General features: G+C 40.1%; 1 protein-coding gene across 1 annotated transcript in view; it reads left to right on the forward strand.

Moving 5' to 3' along the window:
• The window catches only part of LOC118782354 (protein FAM189A1-like), a 53,880-nt gene that overhangs the window by 17,328 nt on the left and 21,338 nt on the right, over positions 1-15,214 (forward strand). Inside the window, exon 2 of the mRNA XM_036535672.1 lies at positions 14,859-14,969. Within this exon, the coding sequence (XP_036391565.1) occupies positions 14,871-14,969 (99 nt within the window). The 5' untranslated portion in view covers positions 14,859-14,870. The remainder of the gene's footprint in view (positions 1-14,858; positions 14,970-15,214) is intronic.

Below are 15,214 nucleotides of genomic sequence, written 5' to 3' on the forward strand. Positions count from 1 at the left end.
TGGATTGATGAGTGATGTTCATGAGTTGTCAAATAAGTAACAAAGTTTGAAGTATAATGGCGATAAAAAGCACAGCAAAGTCTGACTGAGTTCTTTTGTTGTGGTTATTTCTGTCTGAACCCTAGGTAGGGACTTCTTGCACCTCTCAGTGAGTTCAGAGAGGGCAAACAGTTGGAAGTGGACTCCACAGGAAGAGTAATACATACTCTTTTGTATTCATTGTAATATCGAAATATCTATAATTATTTACAATTAGCACTGTCATACACATTAGTACCATGGACAGCGACCAAGAAAAAAACAATTAAAATACCTCTTTAACCTGGATACTTTTAAATGCCTTGTAAGTCTTTGAAATATCTAGGGATATTAACTTTTTTGGGTAGCATCATACAAATTATATGCAATTAAGTAGGTTGCTTGTTTTCCTTGCATTATAATGGATCAGGCAACCCCAATAAAACATTACATTACAAAATGCAGATATGCGTATACATACTCAACCCTATAGTGGATCAGGCAACCCCAATAAACATTACATTACAAAATGTAGATATGCGTATAAATATTCAACCCTATAGTGGATCAGGCAACCCCAATAAACATTACATTGCAAAATGTAGATATGCGTATATATACTCAACCCCAGATAAATCTTCTGTGCTTCTAGAATAGCCCCTCCCCACACACACTGTGTTGTTTGTTTTTGCAAGAGTTAGCTGTCTCTGACCTCAAAAGCAAACTCTTCAATTCAGAATCCATTTTCAAATTGGGTTTATGATTGAGTGCCGGCTGAGATGGGCCAGTGTGGGAATATGAGTAAATTTAGCCTTTTGTGTGGCTCAGTTTAAGGAGGGATTATTCTTCCGTCTTCATACCCAGACTCAAGGACATCCCTGCGTGTGTGTCTGAGAAGGCTTGCTCGCAGGAGGATGCAGGCTGGATGGTGGAGCAGCTCTCTTGCAGCATTGCGGACATACTGTATGTGAGGGGGGTTTTGGTTCTTGTTATGTGCCGCACCTCACAAAGTAATATAGCATATGAGGCTGTTTCCTTTAAATACGACTCCTGTTTCTGTTTGATGGTTGATAAGGGAGTTTGTCTCTGTTGGCGTCTGCAGCCATGATGGGCAAATATCAAATAATCTTAGATTCCAGCTGTGGAAACACTCAGTGGTAGTTGAAGTATCATGTTGCTGTCCATTATTAAAAAATGTCAGATGGAGTTAAAGCTGGCATACATACATTTGCCATCTTTGACATCTACTGTTCCCTGTATTGGGATTTCAGCAAGCAGTGTTTTCAGTAATTAAAAGCAAAATAAGACATTACGGGAGCACAGTTGGACAGTAGAATTACCTCTCATGAGCTTGTGAACTGTTTCTACTGAATAAGGTATTAGAGACCATCACCAGGGAGACTATACATTCAGTGTTTCTTCCTGTCCTGGCTTCCTGTTAGTGCTGAAGAATAGTTGCTATTTAAATTTTAATTCTGGTCATGAATGAGTAGGCAGAGTATTCAGTATTAAACAAGACATCAACTTATCTGTAATTGACACTGAGAGGTCTCCTCCTACATTGTCGAATTGCAAGGTCAATCAGTAGAGCTCCTTTGGTCAACAATTTATATACAAACTAGTACTCTTGAATGGGATCAGGAATCAGGAAAGAGTGCAGTGTGTGCAATTTCCTTAGACTTAAAACAATCCCTGGTTCTGTGCAGTGGAGGTTGAATTTGCAGTTTTAGCCATTTCCGTGCCAAATGACGAATAGTTATTGTCTGCTGCCTTGCCTCTCTCCTGCTGTCACAGTCATTGACTCCCTCCAACTCTCAGACTCTTCATGCGAGGACTCATTTTTTTTGTATGTTAGCTCAGGGATGGCTTGTATCTGTCAGTCTCTCTCCCTCTCTCACATTCTCTTTGTATACAGAATTTGCTGCACGTTCATGTATGTGATTTAATATGTGCTACATTGTTTATATTGTTTGCATTTCACTGTTATTATTGTTGTTATGCGTCTCCATGGTGACCAAAGCCAGTGGTTGTCTGTGCACTCATTGGTGGAAAACGTGACTTGTGAATTGGGGGTTTTGGCTGGCACTGAGGGAAATAAAGTTTGCTGTGATGCAGCAGTATATCACTGTCTGACTCAAAACAAATAACTTGTGATGGTAGAGTGCGGCAGACCTGTATAAAATCTGTCTGTTTTCCTCTAGTTTTTATAGCTATTTCTTCAGGAAATAAACTACATCAAAGAAAAGGATAGAAGGTCAGATCACATAGGAAGGAAACATATTGACGTTTCCTGAGGTCGCACATGGCCACGGCAAAACACTTCCACTCTGTCACTGTCTGCTCCTGAATCACAGGGCTAGATGTATGTAGTTACGTACTGTACATCCTATGACTTTGCTATTTGTGTAATTAGTCTCTCATACTAAGGGATGTTTGGCCTGTGATAACAAATGCTCCATGCCAGTGCTCCTTCTGTGAGTGCACTTCCTCGGTGATAGCACCCTCTGTGTGACCGCTCTCTCCCTGTGACTGTTCTGTGGGACTCTGACTGTGGTTCTGATTGTGACAGTGCTCCTTCTGTCCTCTCTCTGTTCCCTTTCCATGACCGTAGTCTCTGTGAGGGTGCACTTTCCTTGTGACTGTGTTGTCTGTGTGTCTGTTCTCATTCTCTCTCTCTCTCATTCTCTCTCTCTCTCTCTCTCTCTCCCTCTCGCTCTCTCTCTCTCGCTCTCTCTCTCCCTCTCGCTCTCTCTCTCTCATTCACTCTCTCTCTCTCATTCTCTCTCTCTCCCTCTCTCTCATTTACTCTCTCATTCACTCTCTCTCTCTCTGTCTCCCTCTCTCTCTCTCTCTGTCTCTCTCTCTCCCTCTCTCTCGTTCACTCTCTCATTCTCTCTCTCTCTCTCTCTCCCTCTCTCTCGTTCACTCTCTCTCCGCTGTCAACCTTGAGCACCCACTGGGAAATGTGGCCATTATAGTCCGAACTTATTACAGCCTCCTCAGCGTGGGTTCTATCCAGGACTCCTTGTTTTAACTGATAGAGGTCAGGAACTGATTAAAAGTTGAAGAGTACAGGTTAATCACATACTGACCCCCCCAGGCACTATTGTGTTCCTCAGTCCATTTTAATCAGTGAGTCTTCAGGGAGGCTCTGGTCTGTGGTTCTCCAGCCCACCAACATGGTGGAGGCAAATATCACACAGCACTGTCTGTGTCCCCCATCTCTTCAGTTCTCCTTCTTCTCTTTTTCTTTTTTCTCTCTCTCTCTCTCTCTCTCTTATTTCCTCTCCTTTTCACCTGTTTCCTTTCTATTCTCGCGCTGTCCTATAGTCCACTCTCTTTTTGTTTTATTCCATCTGTCTCTCTCCATTATTTTTCTGACATGTCTCATATCATGTTTTTCTCACACTATGTCCTTTGAAGAGTGTGCATCTGTACACACACATATGCGTTTTCTCTCTTAAATGTGTATACATATTCCTTTTCAGTACAGAACTGTTTACTCTCTGTCACTCTGTGTCAATCCTTTTCTATCTGCTCACATTCGACTGAGCACTAATCCCTAGCAAATCCCGCTTTGGGAATACCTTCTAAAATTCTCAAACATCAGAACTAAAAAGGCAAGTGTAGGCCTTTGTACTTTACTGTACTTTGGTTGACGTTAATGTTCTAGCAGTTTTGTACGTCTCCAGTTTTGTTCTTTCAAGTCCAGACAAGGGTGTCTCTCTAGCAAATAAAACACATTAAAGAGAAACTTCACTCTTTTTAATAATGGACCTTTCTCCGGTTTTCATGATTCATTTTACTTATATCCTCAAGCGTGTTCAGTTATTCATTCATTGCAGCAATGAAGTACTAAATATGCTGTTTCAACCATGAGCAGGCATAAGCTTTTCAGTGTTTTTAATCTTTCAGGACTGCTCATAAAACATTTTTGTTTTCCTGAAAAATTAAATGAGACATCGATTAATTTTAAATGGTTGAATTTGTTATGGAGGAAGTTATAATATCAGATATAATACAACATAATAAAATTATAAAGGAAGATGTGGAGGCATGTGGTGTTGGTCTGCTGTCTCACTCACGCAGGTCCCAGGGTTTGATGTTTTCCTCTCGGTTTACCTGTGGTGTGGCAGTTTGGTTTGCATTGAAGGTACTGGCCTTGAGCTGGACACCGCACCACAACTGAGCAATGCACACCAGTGAAAATATCGTTGTTGTATAAGTGGATAACACTTAAAACGTTAGCTGTTCTGCATAACCTGCCAGGCAGAGATGTGCTAAAACTGAATGTTAGTAACATGTGCATTTGGGCCTTTCCTGGTTAATGTCTCATGTTGGTGGACTTGTCATTGTAAATTTCCCTGCCGTCCATTAGCATCCTGTTTCCCAGTAAAAGCAGTGTTGCGCCCTCTTGTCCCACTTTGCACCACTGCTCTGCATTGATGGGCCTGTGCTTTACTGTGACCGTCATCAGGATTAGCAGCTTTAGGGTAATGAATGAAAGGAATATCTATTCCCCCTGTTTTAAAGATTTTTTTTTCCCTGAAAATCACCAGGGGGGGTAACTATTGTGTGCCATCCAATTAACTTCAGTTTTCCCAGATGAGATTTTTTGTAATAATACCCGCGAGTTGTTTGTGTGAGATCGGATCAGTGTCTGGATGTAGCTGTGGTGTGGTGATATCCGTGGCAAGTGAAAGAATGCCTTAACTTTTTTTTTCAAAGAGTGCTGTAGCATACCCTTGACGGTACATATTTTCCAGGGGGGCATTCTGAACTATACTGGCAGGAAAAGGGTTATTTGCTATCATAGCCTTGGGGTCCTCAAAAGAAAAATTGCCTCAGTAAATATCCAGCTGTATAAATGGATAACATTGTAAAACAACTGTAACCTATGTACGTCGCTTTGGATAAAAGCGTCTGCTAAATGAATAAATGTAAATGTAAATGTAAATGAAAAGTAACAATACCAAAATCCATCGTATCCCTTGTATGAATATAAAGTGAGGTATTGGCAATTCTGTCTTCTTTTTTTTATGTCAGCTGTCAGCAGAAGGTGTAGCCACAATAGATTCTGAAATATGTCTGATTCAGTTTAACCACAATGCACTTTGTCTTTAACTCTGTCCCAAAAATGTAAAGTGATACCAGCAGTTACATTTTTTTCACGTGTCACAGCATAAGTTTGGTGGGGAATGAAAGTTTTTTTTTTTTTTTTTTAATGTAAAAAAAGAACACTGGATCGAATTTAAGGACAAAGGACATTATGGTTAGATTAAACAGAACCCTTGCTCTGCAGCTGTTAGCTTTGAAAAATGTGCAAACAACAATGTAAGCTAAGTATGTATCCCTTGCTGTAGGGTGAAGGCTTCCCTGAACCAGAGCAGAACAGTTATGCTGAGAGGGGGAATAGATGTGGTAGCTGCAAAATGACTAAATGTTTGTTTGGAGGGAAAAAAAAAAAACATCCCCCAGAACTCTACAAGCTCAGCTAATTGGAAATAAACGATGTCTTGTCACAGAGGTGCTGCAGACCAAATGTTAATTTGTGCTGCAGGGATATGAGACAGACTGAAGACCTCCTCTTCAGTTTGCAAGAGTTGTAGTGCTCCCTCAAGCTCCTTCCCTGTGGGTTCAATGACCAGCACACGCAGATGCCAAATAGTTAGGCGGTTAATTAGTTGGTTTATAAAGCAGTAGTCAGACACATGCAGGTCTGTTTGTTAGTGTCCCTTACCTTTAAAACACATGCCTACTTTCTTTTGCTTATTCAACTACATACCCCTTTCCTCCTAGTCAATCTGTATGAGAGAATAGGCTGTCTGAAAACAACTGTTTGGACCAGACCAAAGCTGAGCATTTAGATGGGGCCGCTATTTCCAAAATATGTTTTTCATTTATTCAACTTCATATTTTTGGCATGATATTTGGTTGAAATGACTGGCATGTGTTTGTATAGAATCTCCTCATCACTGCAGGATATCCACATCTATCATCTAGACTGAGATGACAGATAACCTAGACGGGTGCTGTGAGAACAGGGCAGTGGCATGAGGAGCAAATGCTCAGATGGAATAATTCTGTTGTGGAGTGTGTGGAGAGTCGGTCTTTACATGCCACCAAAGAATCTGGCAGGTGGAGTGGCAAGAGGCCTGTCATCGCTGTAATTAGCATGTTAGATCAGAATGAGCTGTGAGCTGCTGTTGGGCGACATGCGTCACCTTAGCTATTGCCGTCACCGATGATTGGATGAGGATTGATGAGGATTGGATGAGAATGATTGCAGGAACTATAACGGCAGTCGCTGCCAGGAAACACTGTGCCTGTAAATAAACCTCCAACAAGGTTTCATATTTTTTCAGAAGCATCATCTGACCTTCACTGTGTTCCAGTCCATTAATGGGATCATTCATACTATTGTCAAAAATGCAAAAACCCTATAAAAGAAAAGTTTGAAAGCTAACTCTTACTTGCATTCTGAGCAGAGCAGAGAAAGAGAAAAAATATATTATTTTTGTTGCTCAGGCTCTTGTTTCTCAAAATTCAATTTTATATCAAAGCATTTGGAACCAAGTAAACTCTCTCAAAAGAATAGATTATTAACCACAGCCAGTAAGTACAGCTTTTTGCAGACGTATACAAATACCAATTTGACTTAGATTTACAATTTTAAAGTCTCCCATTGCTCACCACCTTTAATATTCGAAATTTAGTCAATTAACTTTTCTAAAACATATTTTTAACAAAGGAGTATTACCAATTCTTTCACTCCAATGTTACATAAGAGACCTTGTGGGAAACACTAACTGAGTTTACATTCTGCAAAGAGGCTGACATCTGTTCTTGTCATTATAGATATAGAATACAGGAACATCCTTTTAAGGATACACACAACAGCTAGGGCTCCAGCACAGTAATGTTATATGAAGCAGTACATCTTAATTTCCAGCAATGAATACATGGTCCATTTGAAAGATTAACCCAGAAAAGTCTCAGACATGAGAGTATGTCTGTGTATTTTATGGCACCTACAGACTGTGAGATTTCAGCAATCTTGTAGGTTTATTGTAAGCCGCACTGTGCGACATGGATCTAATAAACTTGGGTACGACATCAAGTTTGATGTTTGTAGACTGTACGATGATAACACCTACTGAATCGTAGGCTACAATGCAAGTCAGTATACAAGAATAAAACGTCATCAGCGTGCTGTGTCCTTCTTGGCGTGGTCATGATAACAGCTGGAGGCTTCTGCTGCCACAGCTCATCAAGATTTTATTCTTTGTTGGAATCCCAAACACTTTGTTGTTTTGCACATTTTACCTCCATCTATTACATTTGGGTTTGGCACCGGTGTCGCGTTGATCAGGGCGTCATTTCATGCTTTCTTATTGGTTGGTTAGTAGACATAGGTCGTATAGCAGCAGTCACATTGTGAGATGGTCATCCTAAATTTCTGTCACTGTCAGAATTTTGTGGTCATTGCGTTCTTTGGACGCAATGACCATGACAACGGCCATCTTTGAACCTCTCTCAAAGTGCAACATAGGACCACCGTTTTGGAGCCACGACCAAAGATATCGCCATGTTTGTTTCACGTTGGTCATCTTTCGTCTGGGACAGCCCAAAATTGCACAGTGTATACCTGCCATTAGAATCTCCCCCATTTAGAATCTCTCCGCTTAACTTCAGCCCAAGAGTGCATTGATATGATTAAAATCGCTTTTTAGACATATCCTCTGCTTTTTGCTTATGTTTTTTCTCTTTTACAGCCAAGGTGAACAGCATGCAAAAGCGGCATCCCACCTGTGTCTCAAAATGTCAATTCTCACACAGTCAGCACTCAATCACATGTTCCTCTAAAATATACATCACCTAAAGCCCCTACATTTTTTCAGTAGGAGGATATCAGCTGTGTGTGCTTAACATTTTAAAATAAGCATGCTACTGGGGACATGATTATCTAAAAAAATTGTGCAAATCTTCTTGAGCACAACCTTACGGACATATGAATATAACATCAAAAATTTCCAAAATGAATCTGTGACTGGGCTAGTTATGATCTGAAAACAAATTCCACAACGGTGGCAGGCAGTGAAAATGCATGGAGGTGGGATGTAGCCACAAGACATGCAAAAAGGATCAGCTGAAGATTTGGGCAAGTTTAAGAGGTGTTAAGGTCAAGTACAAGAGCACAAAACATCTGAGGCCCAGCCATCTCCCAGAAGTAGCACCTTTGACTGCAAGAGAAAGGACATATTACACTTGATCAAAGCAACGATTATTAATCAGGCAAAGCCAGAATGTGTTCACAGGTTGCCATTATTTAGTCTCACAAGCATTTTTGCAGCGTTCTCCATCTCAGGAGCCAGATAACACTTTGTATAACCAGTGTATTGCTGCAGGGATGGAGTCTAAAAAGAGAATAATGACCTTTTGACTATTCCATGCCTGTCCTATTACATCATTTTAAAAGGTAATACACGTAATAAAACACCTACACCTGAAACAGTATTGTTAAATAAATCAGAATAGCAGGCAACAAAGATACAAACAGGGTAAACATGTGGATATGAAGTTTTAACAAACTAGCCTGAAGAAAGTGATCTAGAATAACCACAATCATGAGCAAGCTCTTGCTGCAGCTTAAAGTATTCTTGAGCATGGCAAAATCCCGGCCAATCTAATTGACTGGCTAGTTCATTCACCTCCTGTACATCTTTCAGGTACTATAATCTGATGGCCTGGGCTACCTTTCACAGAAATTAGCCTCTGATATTATATTCAGGACACGCTTATTTACAGGGTAAGATGGACACTTGGGAGTTAGAGGGGGAGTTATTTAGTCACCTAAAGATGTCTCAGCTACCCATACATATCCTGTGCATATTCACTGCATAGTTCAACATCATCTAGGTCAACATTTGAAATGTCCAGCATTACATCAGAAAAGGCCTGGTGACAAAATCAGGCAACAAAATGGAACGATCAAAAGACCAAAAACATTTTCATCACTTGATATGAATGCTAAAATAGAAGCAACAAGCAACATAGAAAGTATACTAGGGAGTCTAGTTTGTATTTATGTTTGTATTTAATTTGCACTTTAGTTCTGTTCTGCAAAGAAACCACTTATGTGTCAGTGTGTCATTTTTTCCCTTTCCCATCTCTTTGGTGGTAACAACACTGGGTGTACTTTTGCCCACTTAGACAGGAGGCACCGTCACTTTCTGTAACATCGGGAAGAGCAGTATTAGATGTAAGTACCCTCTACCTAGAAGACCATTCCACAATGTAAACAAAATAGAAGACAAACAGAAATACTTTTGGTGTTTTGTTTTTTTTTGGGGGGTAGATGACTTAACTCTGATCAGAAGCCCAGTGTTTATGTATAGTGACAAATTGGATTTGTTATAAGGCTAAATTTAAGAGGTGGACTAATTTGTTCCCATTTTGCCTTTTTTTGTGTTCACCACTATGTGACAGCTGCTCCACTAACATTCCACTGCACATGCCAGTGCTGCATTTCTGCCAGGTGTTAGCAAAAATCTGACCAATTTAGAGCTGCTTTATTTTGCTGGCACCTGCAGTTCCATTATGTTAATGGACGGAGAGCACTATGGGAGAATAGCTGGTCTTTAAATGCTTTGTTTACCACAGCAAACGAGTTGATGAAATTCTAAATGGGAATTGCATGAGGCCACTTAGGAGCCAGGCAACCCCCTTATTACCTCTATTAATCATTTTCTGCTGCGTCGACATGCACGATAATAACTAACTTTAATAATGTATAGGTTTTGGGATTTCACTTCCGCACAGCCTTGTGAATGTTTTCATCATATATGGTAATAAACAGATTTATTGATTGATTTATGAAAACTTATATTCTCCCTGCCAAGGGAAATTTTCAGGATCATGAGGGTGGGTTTACATACATTATTAAAAGTTGCCTTCACAGCTCCCAGGTGACTCAGCCTGTTGAGGCAACTGTTCTGTGTTGGCTGGGTTTTACACAACAACCAAGCAGAATTGGCATTACTTGGCTAGTGTAAGCTGAGTTTTGTTGGTAAGAGTCTGGATTACCTTCCCACCACTGCATCATCTAAAGGCTCTGATGGTGCCAGAGGAAGAGCACCCAGTCTTCCTACTGGCATTCACCACGCTGTGGTGTATTGTGGGACTTGTATGAAAAATATTGGCCATACATGTTTGTCTGAGGATTGCATTTGTCTTGCTTCCTCACTCCTGCAAGAACATACAGGTTGTGTAAGGAGGTGAGCCTGCTGTCGGCCTACTTGGAATTGCTTTCTTCAAATTGGTTGAATGAAGTGAACGAAGTTTTAAAGGAAAATGCTGAAAGTTGCATGTGACGTTGTCTTCAAATTTCAAATTTTGAGGTAGACTGTAGGTGTGAATTTTACCTTAAAATAATTCTAATGAAGTGCAAAGTTGAATGCCATGACAACCAAGGTATCTTTTTGTACATCATTGCTATAATTTATGTATTGCAGTAAAGAAGAATTCAAAATCTATAAGGACAATGGGTATAGAGTCCAGAGCAAACAATGTCTACAGTATTTATCCTTTTTTAAAGCTTGCAAGAATATATCATGCAGTTCAGTTTGATATACTATATGCTGAATTTGACTGTTTAGATATTTTACTGATCTTGACAATGGAACAAAAAATTGAGCAAAACAGAACTTCACATAATTCCTTCTTCCCAGGACAACAAAAACAAATGCAGATCTCACATTCTTGCTCAACTTATTACAAGACCATGGGCTCCAAACCTTCACTCGGATGAGAAGGAGAAGGGGGAAATCATTTAACATGATTTCAAATTGTAAACCACCTCTGGCATGGAAGCAGTGTGCTCCACTTCCTCTTCAAAGCAAACTGTGGTTATAGTTTTTCATACGCCACTGAGTTCAAATATGGGACACCAGTATAAGTTCTCTTTGAAGCATATGTGAATTTGTGAACATTCTCTAAATGATGTGAGTTGATAATCTAATGACCCAAGCCTTTTGTAAACAAAACAAAACTCAGGAAAATACACCTGTACATGTACTTTAAGATAAAATAGTATGTGAAGTTGTCATGCCATTATTAAATCTTGCAAAGCGCAGCATCAGAAAGTTCAAAGAAATATTTCTGTGAACTTTGGTAAATTGTATGCATTAGTCTGTAGTCATTTGCAAAGGAGAAAGCTGTAGAGCTCATTTAAAACACAGAGTTAATGTTCCTGTCAGAGATGATGAGAATTCATTCTAAAAACAATACAATATTAACTCAGCCCTGGTATACAGCAATCATTTATTGTATGAATGATGTACAGTACACAAATTTACCAAGATGAACCACCCTTTCAGAACAAAACGTACTCCTGCAGACGTGTAGTTGTCGTAGCAACCTAAGGGCATTTTTAAAGTGATAGAATCTTACAACCCAATAGCAGTTGTATGTCACTCTAATATATCGGTAACAGACAGCTCTAATAAGTTTGTCAAACTGTGTTTTTCAGGAGTGCATGGGCTTTTTTTGTCAGAATGGGCCTGGGCTGATTAGTATTCAGGTGTGTGAGAGACTGCTGTTCCTACATCACTGTCTCTGACTATCCCAGTCTCATTTATCATTTGTCCTGCTGCTTCTCCCGTTACCAACCCCCCCTGACCCTCCACTCCCCTTACACACACATCACAACACACCCCAGACCCCTTTCAGTGACTGATCCAACACTCCTGCGGAACCGTCTGAGCCAAAGCAGGACCTGACACACTGGGGATTAATTAGTTTGAATGAACGCAGTGGCAGCTCCCCCCTCCTTTTTTTTCTGCAAAGTGGCAAAAAAACAAAATGGCAGCCCAGTCCTGTTCTAATTACTGCCTTCAATGAACATGACAAGAAGCTTAAATACCCTGAGCTACAGAGTGGCACGTGCCATCCAATGGCCCCGTCTGCTCGGCATGCCAGTTGCAGCCTGGCTGTAATTAATGACTCGCTGTTTAACAGTGATATCTGATTCCACATGGTAATTAGAGCACAGCAGCATGAAGCCAGCAGATTTAAGCAGCAGAGTCTGTAAGGACCAGGGCTCCATGGATAAATGCTCAAGGGCCTTTCTAAATGAATAAAATGTATAACTTCAAATATTGAACTTTACAATACTTGAATATTTTTCTTTTCTTTTTTCCATTTGCTGTTTTTTTTAAACAGCACCAGAGAACCGAGTAATGAAAGTTGTGCATTTTGTGAAGATGTAGAATTTCCACGTTATTTATTTTTCTGAAGTAAAATATCTGCCCAGCACACTTGTGTTTTTTGTTTGACAAAGTAAATGCCATTTTGAAAATAAAGACTCAATTTAGAATTATACTTTGAATCATCAGCACTGCTCTGGAAATGTGATGTACTCTAGAAGTATTGAGAATAAAACATAGTGTACCTCCCACAGCTCTCCTCTAGTTTAGCTGAAGGTGCACCATGGTTTGTGTGGGAATTCCTCCCCCTACATCTCTGGTTTATGTCCAGTTTAATGAAAAACATTGGAGCCAATTTCCATAGTTGAACTAAGAGCTCCCACAGTCTCTCTCACTGTCGAGTAAAGGTGGGCATTCTCAATAATACATCGTTCTGTGCATTGGACAATACATTGTTCTTACAAAATTATGTATCCATTCGTCTCACTTTCTCCTGGATTGTGCCTCAAAGTTCATGTTCAAATTCAAGTTTAGCACTTCTCCCACAGTCGATTCTTAGAACAACATTTTCATATCTTCATACCTCTTAGCTGGGATAACAGGAGTCACTGGTGTAAATCTGGCCTGCTTTATCTTTGATATTACATATTTTATTTGTTAAGCAGACATCCTCATAGAGGATGACTGACACAGCTAAGGTTTTATATATTAGCCAGTTATCCAGCCGGACATGTACAGAAGCAAGCACATTGCTCAAGGCTACAAAAGAAGTTCAACCTAATATTTGAGCGTGAGACCAAATGATTTCAAATCACAGTCCCTGAAGTGTACATCATGGCTTTCTTGTGTGAATGTGTACTTATATCAATGGGACTATAGCATTCCACCTCAGGGAGTAAAATCATAATATCTGACAATGACAGAATATACTGTATTGTCCAAAATAAAAGGGATATGGTTTCAGTGTTCCTGTAAGTAAAAATATGTGACCAAATATGTCACTTGCTGTGACCCCACTTAAGCATTCTAATGCGCATTCTGCAGAGAATTTGATTATTTCAACAGACTTTCATCATCTCAAATAGCAAAACTGGTCCCTTGCTCAGAGCGACAAGAGCATTGTCCCACCTGGAATTACAGCTCATCAGCATGAAGACTACATTCTAAGCTCTCACCAATTGACAATATGTTACCCTGTTTGGCTATGTGTGCTGTGTTAATTGAGGGTCTGGCTTGTATTGGTAGATTTCCTGGAAGTCGAGGGAAAGGATGAAATTCCTGGGACGGTGCAGAGCAGCTGACTCTGTTAAGCTCACATAGGGATGAATCCTGAGAGATGCTGGCAAAGGATTATTCATGGCCTCAGTGCAGGAGGAATGAACATTCATTTTCTGCTACTAAAAGCTGTGAGGAATCCACACTGTCACAGTGTCATTGTTATAGTTGTGATTTCATTTTCTGACAAGTGATAATACATTTTTACACAAAGAAATAAAGATGTCACTTCCTGGGCCTCGCTTTGTTGTCTTTTATAAGAAGCGTTATTATGTAGCGGATTGTACATTGGACATGTAGAATGCCAATACTGCCGAAGGAGAAGAATTCTTTATTTAATATCGTTTGTTGGCTTTACTATAAGTTTCCTTAACTATAAAAGCAGTTGCAGTTTGGGTTTGTGATATAAATAGTGGGTATATTTATACTGTCATATATTTTGCAGTCATTCCCACCCCATCGCACTGCATTGAGTGTCATACTGTTGTTGAAAAAATACTGCTTCACCAAATATTTTAAATAAAACTTGTATAACCAGAGAATATAAGTTTTAAAAAAGAACATTTTCTTTTTTTTATCCTGAAAGGGATGAAAATGCGTTTGTACAATACACAGCAGATACCAGAGAGTGGTGGTCACCTTACAAGTGCAGATATTTAATTCAGACATATGTAAGGATATATTTTTAAAGTTTTTGTATTTTTATATGCATGTACATCTTTCAATTTTCTAGATTATATGTAGGTACTCAAAAGTTACTAGCTCAGCTATGTACTGTATTTATTAACCTCTGCCTCTCTCTCTCTCTTTCTCTCATGCTCTCTGTCTCCTTTCTCCTTGCCTGCACTTATTTTTTTCTTTCAACCTCTCTTGGGGGAAGATCTAATTTGTACCTCCCACAGATATCCCACAATCCCTGGGTTAATGCCCTATCAGGGTGAGGACTAGTGTGGTAAATCACAGCATGGTGTGGGAATGCCACAGTTGATATACCGTTGGCGCTCCGACTTGTAATCTACTGGGGTTGTGTCTGGTGCCTCTGAGCCCATTCTATGACACTTGAACTGTGATTTAAAGGGCCTGTAATGTTTTCAGTATTTCTCCTAACAGAAGTGATATCCCTGGGCTGTCAGCTATGAAATAAAGATAGCCATTTTTAATGGAGAGTAGAATGGACCGTGGTGGCTGCAGAGAGGTGTTGTGAAGAGATGACGGATTAGTTTCAGTGGACTGTGCAGGGTGTTGGTTAGACACCTGTTCATGTTCACGGCTGTGTTCAGAGGTGCCTTTGTCTTTGCTTGCTGTTTGTTCCTTTTTCTCACTCTGCAACCCTGACAGCATGGTTGTCTCTTCCCTTAGATCACCTTCTTCATGTTGCTGTCAGCTGTGTGTGTGATGCTGAACTTGGCTGGGTCCATCCTGTCCTGCCAAAACGCCCAGCTGGTGAACTCCCTGGAGGCCTGTCAGCTGGTGAGTGACTGGAGGATCTGGCCTTAAGCGTCTGTGTGAAAACAGTTTCTGCACCAAATTTTCAATAACTATAAATATGTGTCTAGCTGTGCAGGTCCCTTTAAATTTGAGTTCTGCTTATCCAGGACAGTCATATGAGGAGTTGAGGTCAATTAGGCCTATCTTACACAAAGCAGCCCAAGGTCTCTCATATAGACATCCATAATTACTAGCCAGTGTGTAATTGAAAAAGAAATGAATGCCAC

The sequence above is a fragment of the Megalops cyprinoides genome, chromosome 8 (genome assembly GCF_013368585.1).
Source record: "Megalops cyprinoides isolate fMegCyp1 chromosome 8, fMegCyp1.pri, whole genome shotgun sequence".
NCBI classification, from domain to species: Eukaryota; Metazoa; Chordata; class Actinopteri; order Elopiformes; family Megalopidae; genus Megalops; species Megalops cyprinoides.